The sequence below is a fragment of the Alosa pseudoharengus genome, unplaced genomic scaffold (genome assembly GCF_046254945.1).
Source record: "Alosa pseudoharengus isolate Yale_2024_CS ecotype anadromous, Long Island Sound unplaced genomic scaffold, YU_APseudo_1.1 YU_APseudo_1.1_scf_16, whole genome shotgun sequence".
NCBI classification, from domain to species: Eukaryota; Metazoa; Chordata; class Actinopteri; order Clupeiformes; family Clupeidae; genus Alosa; species Alosa pseudoharengus.
This window is the reverse complement of record NW_027468630.1, coordinates 23747223-23763260: the sequence shown is the minus strand read 5'-3', so window position 1 is coordinate 23763260 and position 16038 is coordinate 23747223. Positions and strand designations below refer to the sequence as shown.

General features: G+C 44.7%; 1 protein-coding gene across 2 annotated transcripts in view; it reads left to right on the top strand.

The window, feature by feature from the left end:
• LOC143125764 (uncharacterized) overlaps positions 1–16038 on the top strand; it is a 35525-nt gene that overhangs the window by 16586 nt on the left and 2901 nt on the right. For both annotated transcript variants that reach the window (XM_076287497.1, XM_076287498.1), the window contains 7 exons: positions 11153–11184; positions 12035–12194; positions 14324–14370; positions 14538–14583; positions 14750–14803; positions 15247–15293; positions 15410–15429. In XM_076287497.1, coding sequence (XP_076143612.1) covers positions 11182–11184; positions 12035–12194; positions 14324–14370; positions 14538–14583; positions 14750–14803; positions 15247–15293; positions 15410–15429 — 377 coding nt within the window. In that variant the 5' untranslated portion in view covers positions 11153–11181. The remainder of the gene's footprint in view (positions 1–11152; positions 11185–12034; positions 12195–14323; positions 14371–14537; positions 14584–14749; positions 14804–15246; positions 15294–15409; positions 15430–16038) is intronic.

Sequence of the window (16038 nt, the reverse complement as noted above, 5' to 3'; positions counted from 1 at the left end):
ATGTTCTGCCAGCTCCTTCTCCATACAGTATGCCCTGCCTGTCTTCCTCTTATAACTCTGTGGCATGATGGTATATTTCTATTTTTGGTCTAAAAAAAGAATGTCACATAGTTTTAGTGATAAAATGTAAGAATAAAATGCACAATTACAATAAAATAATATGTTTAAAACAAGTGGAGGTGCCACTGGCACAACTTAACCCAGGGCCTTTGGCACAAATCACCCCAACCCCACCATTTTGGAAAAAATGCATCATCCATCAGATTTGAGCTAACATCATGCTACCTGTATACACTCATAATGTAGCTTACCAAAGCACTAAAACATGTGTGAAATGTTTCAAACGTGTCTATAACTGTTTTTACACAACAATCAAAAAAACATGATCATAGAAATTTTACTTTGAAAGGCAAAAAACAGTTCTTTTAACTTAAATGTGCTTACCTCTCATGCAATGAGGCTCTCTTCTCTGCAGGATGATTGAAATGGCTAAGTCTTCAAAAATGTGTGGTCACATGACCAATTTCTTCTATAGTTTCCTATAAATAGGGGGTGGCACAACTTCACTCACGTTTTTTCCAATTTATATGCCGTCGCTAGCCTAGAAAATCCAGACCCTGGTAATGTAGAAAGATTAAGGGTCTGGCCATGAATAATGTAATGGCCCAACTCGAGGGGCGGCACCAAGCATGCATTTGAAAATCTCACTGCACGCAATTGGATAACACTAGACCAATGTTTACTCTGACTGATTCCGGACTTCGACGCAATTGGATAATATGACTACCAATGTTTACTGACTGATTCCGGACTTCCAACGTTGCAGCGATGTCATCATCCGTTTAGCTCTCCTCAGGCCCTGGCAATACACCAATGTGATTGGTTCCCCGCGATGCAAGGGGCAAAAGTAACGTGCATCATTAGACAGGAGAGTGAAGGATCACCGCACACTGGTGGGATTTCTTTGCTAATTTTATTTAGTAGTGAACAACGCATTTCGCCTATGCTTCATCAGGTTCACTCTTAATCTCCACATGCCACCGACAGGTGATATAGGTGATTCACCAGGTCACATGACCACACCAATTAGCACAAGGTTATTAGAATTAGAATTAGCACAATTCACAATCTGAGGGTCGTTTCTAGAAAGCATCGTTTGCTAACTTGCGTCGCAACCTTGGTAGTACGCTCCATCGTTCTTGGATTTGGTGTTTCTAGAAAGGGTAGTTCGAACTCTCAATCGCAAACAAGGACGCAAAGTTTGGTCGTTTGAACTACTGCCCCTAGGCAGTCGCACTTGTGTCGTTCCTTGGTAGTTCCTAGTGGTGTCCGGAGCGCCTAACCAAAAATCACAACCGCCTAACCAAAATTTGCGAAGTGGATGTTTATCTCGTGACTCAATGATTGACCTATCCTGTAGCTTAATTTTGATTAAGACACTGACTCCCCTACTTGGCTCATTCTTGCTATTTATGTTAATTCAAGTATTGCCTTGCTTTTACTATTATAATCTTCACAGACCCTGCATCAGCAGTGACAAATGGTGTAGTGGCTGAAGCAGATGACTTATTATCCAAAAGTTGTAGGTTCGATTTTCTGATGTGAGATTTTCCTCTTGCTTCTCGCTACCTGCAGGTGAACTAGTGTGACACGTAGATTCAATTGTTTTTGACTGATATATTGTACCTATGGTCTCTCAATGTAGAGTAATTATATACATAAATATGTATGGTCAAAACCTATTGTCTCGTAGGCCTACTCTTACTCAGAGATGAAAAGAAGAGATAGGATGCGAACTCCAGCCGAGGGCGCAGTGCACCGACCCGCTGCCGTTAAGCCACGGGACAGTTGATAATCTATAGGATACCCAGACATTCGTCCAGGCTATACATTTTTTCCAACATAGATATTTAACACAAATAATGGCACATATTGGTCGGCTTCAGTAAAATGTTTTATATACTTGCAATTAATAGGTTTAGATTTTTGCAGATGATAATGACAATGCCAGCATTAATCACTCGGTTTAAATGAGAAAAATGTCAACATAGGCTGTGGCAGAGAATTTATAGGGGGTGGGGTATTACACGTTGCCACTGTTTCCACCAATGATATCTATCGCTGCATCATCAACAACGTTGTTGGAACTACAGTGTTCGAACGTCGGAGGTAGCGAATTGCGACACAGGTACGATGCTTTCTGGAAACAGGTGTAACAATGTCGTTGTTTGGTCGCAAGTTGCGTCGTACCATGGTGGTTGAGCAACGTCGTTGCTAACTTTTCTAGAAACGACCCCCTGGTCTCCCATACAATCCAGTCCAAAGTCCTCATAACCAAGCCCACATACATCACAGTACATCCATAGTCCATACATTACCCACAACAATGCCCAAAACCTGAATATATATACACATTTGGAATTTACATTGCTATGCATTCAACAATATTCAATTTCAATTTCATTTCTATCAAAGTCTAAAAGTGCAATGTGCAAATACTAATGTGCAAAAATGCAATGTGCAAAAATGCAATGTGCAAATACCAATGTGCAAAAATGCAATGTGCAAATACCAATATGCAAAATTGCAAAGTGCAAATATTACTTAAATTACATAGCCTGGCTAGCGCCACCACTTCTCAATGAGACGTGGTCTGGAAACCAAACGTTCATTTTCTCGTATTTGAAAAAAATGCCCAGATCCGTTTATTGGGTGCCACGGATGTCTATCAAATGCGTCTGTGCATAGCTCATCATGTTCTTGCTTTCCCCCTTGTTCTGTGATTGGTCCCCTATCTCAGGCGAAAATTTGCTCCATGGTCTCCAGGCTGCCTTAGCAGCGTGAATCAAATCGCGCGCAAGGCAGCATGGGAACACCCAGGCTATAAATTACATCCAAAGTCTATACATTACAAACAACAATGTCGATTTGCTGTCCAATTCCAGTCCCATGCTCACATTTCTTACCAATATTCACATATAACATATCCAAGGTTCACATATCATCAGTAACTCCAATATCAATGTTAATCCAATAACAGTACACATCTTACATATCAGGTTCATATCATAAATACTAGTGTGCAAATATGCATTGTGCAAATACCAAAAGATTTTCTCAAAAATACACTTAAATCTTGTAATTCATTGAGACCATGGGGTTCTACTGTATTTAATTCATGTATCCAATATGCCTCTCTCTGTAACAGTTGTTTACAGTTTTTTTCAATCTCTAACAAGCGCTTACCCATACTTTTTCACTTCACAAGGTACATGCAGTCAATCAAAGTACACCAGGTTTCAAAATACTGGCTATTGTTGACATTACAAAAACTGCATAGACTTTTATGTTTCAGTTTTACAGGTATTTGCATGCCATTTTTACACTAAATTTCTTTGTTGGGAACTGTATGTCTACATGTTATGTTCACATTCAAAAGCATTCCAGTAAAAAGCAAATCAGTTTTTTTCCTTTATACTGTTTACTACAGGAGGTACAGTAGAAATACTGTTTACAGTATGTTAGAACAGAAAAGGTTTTACAGTATTGCTTACAGTGAACAAAATATCCATGAAACACACAAGAGCATTCTGAACAAAAAAACAACAACAAAAAAGCCAGATAAAAAGGGGGGGGGGGGGGGACCAAAAAAAAGCACAAAATTATTGTATCTAATCTCTGAGATCTTCAGGGTTAGGCCACATGTTTTCATCAACATCGCATTGATTACATGGTCAATGATAGTGGCACGAATTTCATTACTGACAACTGTTCTTGCAGCCTTTGGAATGCCACCACCATGTATTCTTACACCTCTACCTTGCCCTCTCCTTGGGCCTGCTCTTTTCCCTGGCCCTGCTCTTCTCACTGCTCCTGCATCTCTTACCGCATCTCTCACTGCTCCTGCACCTCTCACTGCACCTCTCACTGGGCCTGCTCTTCTCCCTGGGGCCCTTGCTCTTCCTCTCTTTCTCATCCAGACATTACAGTGTTTGTCTTTTTCTTTTTCTGTTTCTACCTCAAAGTCCTCCTTTTACTGTATAAGTGTCAATGTAATAGAACAAATAACCCCTGCCACTGAGTCTAAGCCAGACTGGAATCAGTTGTGGTTGGCCCATTTTACCCAACATAAATTAGTTGTGTGTCAATTATTCAATTGTTTGTTTATTATCAGCTGCGATATATTGTTTTTTAACTGATATCATTCCAGAAGCAGAGGTTTTTATACTGTATCTAAGGTTTGGAATATTGTTTTTGCTATTGTGGGATGTTGTGTGTTAACATTCGTAAAACTGCAAAAACAATCCATAATTTTGTTGGGAGGTATAGCTTGTTTGTTAAGAAAATGTAAGCATTGTGGAAAATGTGTTCACTGACTGCATATCGTGTGAAAACGACATGAAATGTGTGAATGGTATGGCCACAAAAGACCGATGCTGTGCTAATTGTATTTAGAGTTTTGAAATGTGACAACTGGTTGGACAAACGCTTGTTAGCGACTGAAAAAAAACTGTAATCAAGTTACCCCCTCTTGGGCTGGGTTTCACCCGTTCTATGCCAATGAATTTTAGGGAGGTGGCTGGTCCATGGTTCATCTCTTTATAATGTCTAGCTATGGCATACTCCATATATCCATTTCTACCAGAAAGACTCAGTAGACAGAATAGAATCAGTTAACAATTTAATTAGTGAAGGAACGGCTTGGATGCAAGCATGATAGAGTCCTGAATAGGTAACAGTCTTTGGCGTAGGCCCCGTCTCGGATCCGTCCAGCGATGAGCGGATCTCGTCTCCTGCCGATGGATGAAGGCAGGGGCGGGGAGCCTACCCCCAAAAGGATGAGTGATGCCCGCCAGGGCGGTGACTCAGTAATCTGGTTCTGAGAGGAGCAGAGACATTAGTATACATACAAGATGAATTAAACGGCATGACTGGGCCGGAGTGAAGACGTTATGCCAGGACGTCGACAGAATTTTAAAGTAGCTAGGTGTTAACCATAAACCTAGGGTTGTAGTGGGGCCCGCAGCATGCTTTCGCTTTAGTGGGATTTAGAAGCTTGACGAGCTGGGCAACCAGCGTCTAGGGCAACCTAGACCAATGCGGCGGCCGGGCAACCGGCGTCCAGGGCAACCTGGACCATAAGCACTTCACGATCTGGGCGCCCAGTGACTAGCAAGCTAGTACATCGTGATGAGCCAGGCCACCGGCATCCAGAGCAACCTGGACTTTAGTGCTTATGCGAGCTGGGCAACCAGCGTCTAGGGCAACCTAGACCACGAGACGTGCCGGGCTACCGGCGTCCAAGGCAACCTGGACCATTAGCTGGGCAACCAGCGTCTAGGGCAACCTAGACCAACGTGACGGCCGGGCGACCGGCATCCAGGGCAACCTGGACCGAACTGGGCAACCAGCGTCTAGGGCAACCTAGACGAGCGTCACGAGCCGGGCAACCGGCGTACGACGCGACCTGAACCATGAGCTGGGCAACCAGCGTCTAGGGCAACCTAGACAGACATGACGGCCGGGCAACCGGCATCCAGGGCCACCTGGACCAAACTGGGCAACCAGCGTCTAGGGCAACCTAGACGAGCGTCATGAGCCGGGCAACCGGCGTCCAAGGCAACCTGGACATTGAGCTGGGCAACCAGCGTCTAGGGCAACCTAGACGAGCGTCATGAGCCGGGCAACCGGCGTCCAAGGCAACCTGGACAGTGACCTGGGCAACCAGCGTCTAGGGCAACCTAGACCAACGTGACGGCCGGGCGACCGGCATCCAGGGCAACCTGGACCGAACTGGGCAACCAGCGTCTAGGGCAACCTAGACGAGCGTCACGAGCCGGGCAACCGGCGTACGGTGCAACCTGAACCATGAGCTGGTCAACCAGCGTCTAGGGCAACCTAGACCGATGTGATGGCCGGGCAACCTGGACCAAACTGGGCAACCAGTGTCTAGGGCAACCTAGACGTGCATCACGAGCCGGGCGACCGGCGAGAAGTGACCTGAACTATAAGCGTCGAACGAGCTGGGCAACCAGTGAAAAGGGTAACATGCCCATGGCTGAGACTAAATCACCACAAGCTACCGGCATGCTGGGCCCCAATATGTTTCAGCGATTAGTGCAAGGCGAATGCCAGGATTTGTGAAGGTAAAATGAGGTACCTGAGTTAACATGGGAGAGCAACTTCTGAGCATCGAAAATGTCAAGAGGAGTTAGTTTGATGCATCCTGATGGATGACGTGGATAGCCCTTTTTGGCCGGCAGTCTTGGCTGCGCCGATGTGGAATGAGTGAGAAGTGAACCTCTTTGGAGAGGTTACATTTAAGCAGCACGTTAGCTAGATGGCTGCTGAAAATCAGGTAAAGTGTGAGCCGTAGTTTAAGGTAGTGAACGGGGACCAGGGAAGCAAAACATGGTTAGGGTTAAAAGGTTAAACATGATGTACTCAGGATCAATGCAGGGGAATAGAGCTTGTGGTTGCAGATGCTTGGGACCGGAGCAATGAGTTAGTTGATATGGGTGCTTGAGTATATTCGCATCGAAGTCATGTGGTTTAATATTTAGGATAGATGAGCATTATGACTATTTTTATAGAAGACTAGTGCTTGTGAAGCCAGATGTGTGTTCTGGTTCGATAGCTCACCTGCAGCGGCTAGAGTGAGATGAATGCATTGAGCTGCAGACCCAAGGCCAAGATGGATGCGTGTGAGCAACACCTTAGCACCTGCTCTTGGAAAGCCTCCCAAAATAAGATGAGCAGCATCAGTAATGCGAGGGAAGCATGACCTTGCGACGTAGACAAAGGACTTCAGGACAATTCATGCCTGTATGTGACGGGAGGAAGAAACATATGTAACTGAAATATGACGAGACAACGAACAGATGAGTGCTGGGGTACCACCATGGTGCTTATGCATCTCAGAGTGCAGAGGAGCTCTGAGAATGACTTAACGCGAGCTCGCTATACCAGCTGCACCACTGTGGCAGGATAGTACAGTTTAGAACTGGCTGCTGGAGAGACAATGAGTAAAGGTATCAATGAGGAGAGAATAAGCAATACATATCGCCCAACTGGATGCAGAAATTATATTAGTCATGCGCCAAGCACTGGCCCCCGAGTGAGTGGAGGGGTGTCCATTCACGTGACATTCCATGTGGCCGGGACATTTTTAATCAAAGCGACTGACAATGTACCCTGGGAATCCAGAGTTCTCATGGAAGCGTTTGCTCAGGGAGAGACTCGAGCCTGGCAAGGAGTATGATGCACGTAACTTTTGCCCCTTGCATCGCGGGGAACCAATATATCTGTGTAGCTGATATAGCGGGCCAGAGGCGATCTAAACAGATGACAGTGTCATCCAATTGCGTCGAAGTCCGGAATCAGGCAGTTAACACTGACTGTATAGCGTTATCCTGAACCATGAGCTGGGCAACCAGCGTCCAGGGCAACCTAGACAGACATGACGGCCGGGCAACCGGCATCCAGGGCCACCTGGACCAAACTGGGCAACCAGCATCTAGGGCAACCTAGACGAGCGTCATGAGCCGGGCAACCGGCGTCCAAGGCAACCTGGACAGTGAGCTGGGCAACCAGTAACTAGGGCAACATAGACCAAAGTGACGGCAAACAGGTTAAAGCTAAAACAATTCCCCCACAATGCCAGTGCAATTAAAAACAATTTAGAAGGTAGAGCACAATAACGAAAAGTGCATCAGTGAGTGCCGGTTTTACACAGTCAAGAGTCAGTTCTAGACAGGTGATAAGTGCTGGGATTAGGAAGGCTAGTTTTAAGCCGTGCTACAAGAGGAGATATCCTCGAAAGCACTGGCCTTCGGGAGATTTCTGAAGACGGAGGGATGACCCCCCCTCCAGTATGAACTGGAAACATGATCCACACGATTGCGTGATTCCGTGAACCGGCACATCCGTGAACCGGCCATCCCTGTAAGAAAGTAGATGTTAGTGTGATAGGTGGAACTGCTTCTCCATTGACGAACTGCATCCCCTCAATGGAAGAGGGGAGGCATGATGCACCTGCAGGGGTTAGCAAATTAAAGATTGGGAGGAGAATGTAAAAGGAACTTGCACGTCCTCCCTGGCGCGATCACTTCGGGTGAGCATATCTACCAAAACAAAACAGCCAAGGCAAAATAGGAGAATGGAAATTAGAGTACACATTATTTGCAGAGGATCCTGCTAAAACGGCAATTCGAGTCAGCAATCAATGTGACTGATGGCGTGACTAGATGGGCTGAAATCACACGGACACGCAGAGACACCTCTAAAGAGAGTGCATGAAGGGCGTGGCGTTGGCCTGAAGGAGACTTGAGTCTGCCAGTGATGATGGACCGCTCCGTTTGACCTGCGAGAAGGAAGGAGTGGTTAGACAGGTGACATGTAGCATCGTCATCGGTAAAACAACCAGCCAACGGCTACGTTGGTAGTCGTGATCAACGAACTTCCAGCATAGGCCACCACTTAAACCACAGCTAGCTAAATGTAAAATTGCCGACATAATCATGAACAGCCGGTAACCATTAACACCAATATATGGAGTGCTGAAGCGACCCACTGGTGGGCAGTGAGCAAAGTGAGGCCTGCCATAGAATTCCTAGGAACCCAATACACGATACGGAATCAGAAAAGACATTTTAAACATACAAAAGACGCTAGAAGGATATGTTACATACACAAATGACACAGCTTCTTAATTAAAAGCTCAACCAACACCATGTGGACATGAGCCCATCACTGTGGTGTCAGCTCATGAACACTGACATAATATGGGCATTGAAAAGAAAACACCTATTATTGCCTAGATAATAGCTTGTGTGACATACTGGCAATTGATGACCATGGGCCGTCGTGTCGTCATTTTGGTTCGAGCTTTGGTGTAAGACCCCCCAAAATTGAGAACCCAGATAGCCGAGAACGTCGGGGACGTCACGGCATACCTGGGACATGACAGATCAGCGGTAGCTGAGTAGTTTGAGCAACGCAAGTGCATGCAGATTATCACCCGAGGAAGGCCATGCAGACTTCCTACCAGAAGGTATGGGACGCAATTCCAGATGATTAAACGAATGCATCGATGAACTGGCTTCCCGCAGCCATGCACAAGGAGTGATACCTGAACCGAAGGTCCAGCAGACGAGTAGCCTAGCCTAAAGCCTATGCAGCCCAACGAGCCACGAGGCAAATTAAGAGGCTACACAAAAAGACAACTGGTTTGACGACGCTCAACCAAGGTAGACATCGAGATAACCACAGTGAGTGTAGAACATCAATTAAACAGGTCTTAACACAGGGTTGGGTTCAACGGCAGCGTGGTGCAGGCTAGCAATTAACAGCACAAATCACAGGGATTATAAAATCAGTAGGAATTATTGTGAGGCTTAAGTGAAAGTTAAACCGTGTCAGACAAGTCAGTTTGTTTGCTGCCCGCCGAATATCGTTGGCAAGCAGGTTGCATGACTGGGTAGAGTGTAGCCCAGCTCGAGGAGCTTGGGAAGAGAGAGCACGATAACCTTACCAACCAGACGCTGAAGCTTGAGAAATCGTTGCCGAAAACGACATGGGCCTGCAACAGAGTTGCACGAGGACGGCGACCCGGCAGTAGGTTACCGTGAAGTGAAGGCTGCAACAGCGTGAGCGTGACTGGCTCCGATATGCAGAGATTAGCGATGAAGCGACATGCAGTGGCCCTGACTGAAGGACGCACAGGTCTGAACAGTGCAGCGAACGAGCGCGGTAGGATTGTAACAAGCAACGCCACTGAGGGCAGAAGGGGCGAATGTAAAAATGCAGAGAGCCCAGGTCCACGCGGAAGCCTGAGCTAGGACGTCAAAGTCAGCGTACTGAGAAGCAAAAGCAGTGTTAGGTGGTACATATTTAAAGAGCCCACTGAATTCCTATAGGCTAGCGCTGATTGAATGAGTGAATGATCAGATTGCAGGGCTTTCCCGAAAGTAGGCAAAGCTAAGATTGGCTCCGTGTAAGCATGGGAGGAGTAAGCTACACTACGAGTCTTCCTAGTAGAACTTTCGCTGAAGCTATCATTTCTTATTGCCCCTCTAACATGTATCATTACTCATTGCCAAAGTCTCTTGCAGACACAATTCAAATTGTGTTCTTGGGAGAACTCTGGATTTCCAGGGTATGCCGTCGCCACATTTGATTCCTACGTTTTGCCTGCATGGATGCGCGATTGAGTGCGCATCTAAATAATATGCAAGATGCAACAACCATTTCTAAGAGGCATATAAACTGTCATTTCTGGCATTACTACTAGCATAAGAATAGGCTACAATATGAAAATGTTTCAAAGTTCCCTTTGAGTCTGATCGGCTCCAAAAATGTATGGATTTCCTGTGCTACACCTTTTCAACAAGTTTTGTGAAAATTGTACATGTAGCTTTCAGCGATATGTTGACAGCCCTACGTCACCGCAGTAGGGTGAAGTAAATGGAAGCTTTTGATAGCCACTAACGTAAAAACTAGGGTGACCAGATGTGCTCTTTTTTCAGAACATGTCCTCTTTGAGACCTTAAAAAACGTGTTTACAGCGAAATTGCATTGCGTTTCTCTCTGTCGTTCACAAATTAGTTCAAAATAGCCTTTTGAGACAGTGTTTTCTGTTATGTCCTCTTCTTTACAAACCAAAAAGAGGACACAATCAGGTCACCCTAGAAAAACGGAAAACCACCAGGTCAAACCACTCAGGGGTGTAGGCTACTCTGGAACCATCATTAGGTCACTAATTTATGCTGTATTTATGTTTGATTACATTTCAGATGGTGGTGCGTGTTGGTTACCTGTAGGCCTAGTAGCCTGTAGCGCTTTTTACTTTCTTTCTTTTTCTATGTCCGTATATTGGGGGGGGACATTTTGGTCATATTTGAATTGACACGTCCCCCTCAATGTCTATGGTGACTAGGCCCTGCTGTATTGGGAAATAGCCTTCAGAGGTGCCAGTCTAACTGGCGTTTTAGTGATGATGTGCTGTTGTTGTTTATTGTTGTTTATTGTTGTTGATGATTTGGACAGAATGTGAGGTGTGCAGTTATGTGACATATGTAGAAATGGTGTCAGCTGTTAAGAATGTTTTACTGATGATGTGTTGTCCTTGTTTAATTGTTTTGTTTTTGTACAGAAAGTAATGCGGGCAGTTATGTGAGGGCAATGGTGAGTTTTACTCTGCAATGTTCTTTTAATCTGCTATTTCTGACACATACACACACACACACACACACACACACACACACACACACACATGCATATCCCTTACAAAAATTAAATGTTTGCAGCAGATTTGCAGCAAACTTGTGGGTGATTTGTGGGAAACAAATGAGTTCACTAGAAAATATTGCCAGAAGTTTGCCAGTGTTGGCCGCTAGAGGCAAACTTCCAGCAAAGTTCTGACAACTATGAGAAGTTTGCCACTAGTGACAAAAGTGTTCGCCAGTGATTTGCCTGCACACTTAGCCAATAATGGCAAACTTCCAGTGAACTTCTGGTAACAAACCTAATTTTCTGACATTGCTGCAAATTTGCTGCAACATTACCAAAAGTTAAGCGCAACTGTTTGCCAAAAACCTAATTTGCATGGGAAAATATGACCTTGCCGCAAATTTGAGGCAACTGTTCGCCAGAAACCTGAAATATCTGTAAGGGATGCACATGCACATGAATGCACACTCACACACACACTCATCGCTTTTAAGTATCTTCCGGAAACACTCCTGTTGTGTTGTGTGAATATGCATCACGTTTTTGATTAGTTGATCCCCGTCCTCTAATCTCATCTCATCTCATTTGTGAGGTTAAACAAGTAGGGCAATATGTGGTCATGGCGGTGCCCCACTCATTTTGTGGTCTGCTACACAGCTGTAGTGTACTGTAGGGACCATTGCTTCCCACCAAGCCTTCTTCACCTGCCAGGAGCTCAGAGAACTCCAGTCATCTCCTCCTCATCATCTTCCTCTTCGATTTCCTCCTCCTCCTCCTCATCCTCATCCTCTTTCTCCTCTGAAAGAACCGTAGCGGCAGAGATGACTGGAGCCGGCCCGGATTTGGCGGTCACCATGACAACGACGACGACGACGACGATTACGCCGTTCCGGAGGAAGACTACGACGACGGAATGGTGCACATTCAGCCAGCAAAACTCTGTCCCTCTAACACACAGTATGCAGGTGAGCACAGAGCTTCGCCACTTTATGTGCTGGTGCCACGCGCTGTGGGCAAATCTTTGCATTTGAGTGCTTGATATGGCATTCGTTTCAAAGCCACCTTTGACCATTCAGGGCCAGGGTGCAGGCTGTGTTTTGTTTCCTGCAGGCTGTGGCTAGAAAGCTTCATGCAGGTTTTGGCCAAAAGGTTTTGTGCTTCTTTTGATGAACTACTAATAGGCCTATGCTGTGAACATGTAGGTCTAACCCTTTTGGCCCTGTGTGCACTGATCTGATGAGGAATTACAGTGTGCATCCACTGAGAGCCAGACATAAAACACATGCAGGCGAGAACATGCAGAGGTTCATTAGGTGCCTGCTGACTTTAGAGACACACCCAGCCACTGGTCAGCCATTAGCCAGCATCAGCCCAGCATTAGCCCATTTCTGTGGCCCACTGTTTAATGTGTCCCACACAGTTGGCCCCATTGGATGTCTGTTGGAATGTTTGCAGGCATTTCAACATGTTGAACGTGTTGGATAGGTGTCAAAGTCATTGGTGAGAGATAGCGTTTAATCGGCTGTTCAGGTTGCATGCACAAACACACACACCACACATACACATACACACACACATACACACACGCACACACGCACACGCACACGCACATGAACACGCACACACACACACACACACACACACACATGCATACACACTGGGTAATCATCAGACATGGCTCTCCTGTGATATAATCCCTTTAATGTTCTGCCCTCAGATGACTGACCCTGATAATGCCGTTTCTCTTTATTTTTTCACCTCTCATCCCATTCTTTCTCCTTCAACCAAAAGACCAAGGGCTGATAACACCAGTGCCATTTGTAACGTCTTATCAGATATATTCTTGATTAGAAGTAGCTACATTAGTAGCCTGCAAAACAATTTGTGTGTGTGTGTGTGTGTGTTGCATTTTCCTGCGTGTGTGTGTGTCCCTGTGTTGCACTTTCCTGTGTGTGTGTTGTTTGTGTGTGTGTGTGTATGTGTGTGTGTGTGTGTGTGTGTGTTACACTTTCCTGTGTGTGGGTTGGGTGGATGCGGGTGTGTGTATGTGTGTGTGTGTGTGTGTGTGGTGTCTCTGTGTGTCTTTGTGTGGCTTGTGTGAGTTGTGTACATGTGTAACTGTGTCTGTCTGTGTGTATATGTGTGTATAGGTGTGTATGCGTGTATTTATGTGTATACTGTGGATTTTGTGTTTGGGCTTTTGGCGCCCCCTGCTGTCCACTACCATAGCATCAAAGTGGCTGACCAAATAATACAAAGCCATGGAGGACAGTCTTGACCTCCCCAGACTCCCTCCCCAGTGGGTGGACATCAACATAGCCTACTGTCACAGTTCATGACCTCTCTCTTTTTAAATTAGAATTGTCAGATTTGTTGGTACCTATTTTCACTTAAAGACATACCTGATGTCTGTTAGGTTTGACCTTTTAACATCTTCAGGAGAACTCTATCAAAAATCTGAACTGAACAACACCTGGTCAAAAAGTACAATTGTCAGATTTGTTATTATTTGTTTTCACTGGAGGAAGTCAGTTGGTGTCAGTTAGGGATGTTTTCATGCATGTCTGACAGTAATACCTGAGGGTAATGTATCAGATAGGCCTGAAGGTTTTGTCAGCCTAACTGACAAAAGTGTTCTTACATGATGTGAGTGTGAACAAGGAGGATTGCACATTGCGTGTGTGTGTGTGTCTCTGTGTGTGTGTGTGTGTGTGTGTGTGTGTGTGTGTGTGTGTGTGTGTGTGTGTGTGTGTGTGAAAGAGAGAGATAAAAAGAGACAGAAATAGAGAGAGAGAAATATATATATATATATAGAGAGAGTGCTAGGAACCATATGTCTTCTATATTATTATAATATAATATATATCTAAATTATTCTCATCCTGGAACACAGAGAAAACAGCAAGTGTAAAATTGAATGAAAAGAAATTGCTCCCTCTAGTGGTTGGTGTGTTGAAGGAGAGTTATACCTTTATATAAAGGTTGTTGATTGAATCATATTGACAATAGTACTGGCACAGTGACAAACCATTGACAGCTGTGTACGTGTTATGACCATGTGTGTGTCTGTGTTTTTTTTCTTTTTACTTTTAAGACAGGGGTCACCACAGACCCATCCCCAGTGTTCCATCAGGAGTGGACGTAAGTGTCTGCAATCCCTCCTCATTTCTCCTGGATAAAATAAACACTGACACACATTCTAATTTTATTAAATTATTTTCTGGCAAATATTTGTCTAGGCACTAACACTTGTCTGATTACTCAGTTCCATTTTAAATAACATTCCAACTAATTTGTGTGATCTGCAGAGCAAGTCCAACACTCCTCCAAAACCTCCGAGAAGGATCATCCCAGGTAGGATGAATGACGCGTGTCTTACCCCAGATTCGATGAGAGGCTATGCTTCATCTTCCCCTAAACACTGAAATGATGAAAACTTTGGAAAACAAAATCACCTGAAACTGTGCTCCAGCTTTTACGAGAATCTGCTCAGCGTACTCTCTGGTGTGTCCACTAACAGGGCCTGCCGTTAACAGAGACCTCAAGCCAGGCAGACAGCCTAAAACTAAGACAGGTACGCTTTGAACAAAGAAAATACTGTGTATTATGGCTTCACATCTGGAAGTTCAAAGTCATATTTCTGCTTCTCTTTCTCTCTCTCTCTCTCTCTCTCTCTCTCTCTCTCTCTCTCTGTCAAACACACACACACATACACACAATCACGCACACACGAGAGCACACACACACACAATCACGCACACACGAGAGCACACACGCGCGCGTGCACACACACACACACACACACACACACACACACACACACACACACACACACACACACACACACACACACACTCAGACACAGACACACATTCACAGACACACACACACACACACACACACACACATACACACACATTTTGTTCAGATATTTGAACAGTGTTTTTCTTTTAAAGCTCCAGTGATCAAAAGATGTGTGGTGATGTCTGAAAGCTGTGTTGATTTTTTTTTTTACAGAAGTGTTCTCTAAAACCATTGCACCTGCACCTCTAGAGAGCCATCAGGTATAATTAAAAATGCATTTGTTTTAAATGGTCTGGAAACAACATTAGAAAAATTTTACAGTTGAAAAGGTTTCAATATTGAGTTTTAAAATTGTCTCTATCTGCCTATGTTGTAGAATCTAAGAAGTCCACTGAGGTAGGTGTTACTCAGCCTGGCTGGGCCTCACAATCTGAAAGTAATCTTCTAGATGCCTATAGACCTTTCACACAACTTCCGTATTTATAACCGGAAATACACAATCGTCATGGAAATCTTCTTCCTTACCAGCAGACTATAAGGATTTAAGGTAGTCTATATCCTCTATACTATACATACATTATGTCTAAGTGGACACGCTTACTGTAACAGTTCAGTAACAGTTAGCCTGATCGCTCTCTACTTACCTGGATACTTATGGACAAATTCCTCGTGGAAAAATTTGTACCCCTTATTGATTTTTTCCCTTCCTTTTATTGGGTTTTCGTCCACGAGTCTTGTAACGTTGGCAAATGTAATATTTGGCAAATCCGTTAGTGAAGTTGTGCAGACACTCTGAACGATTTTGTCTTGCCTGGTATGTTTTTCTGATGTGTTGACGCTTGACAGGAACTCCGCTTCCACAGCGATTACGTATTTCCGGTTATTGGGTGAAAGGTCTATACCCCACCACTGCTGAGACTCTCATTCATGCTTTCATGACCTCCAGACTTGACTACTGTAATGCCCTGCTCTTTGGTGTCTCAGCGAAGAGATTAGACAGACTAC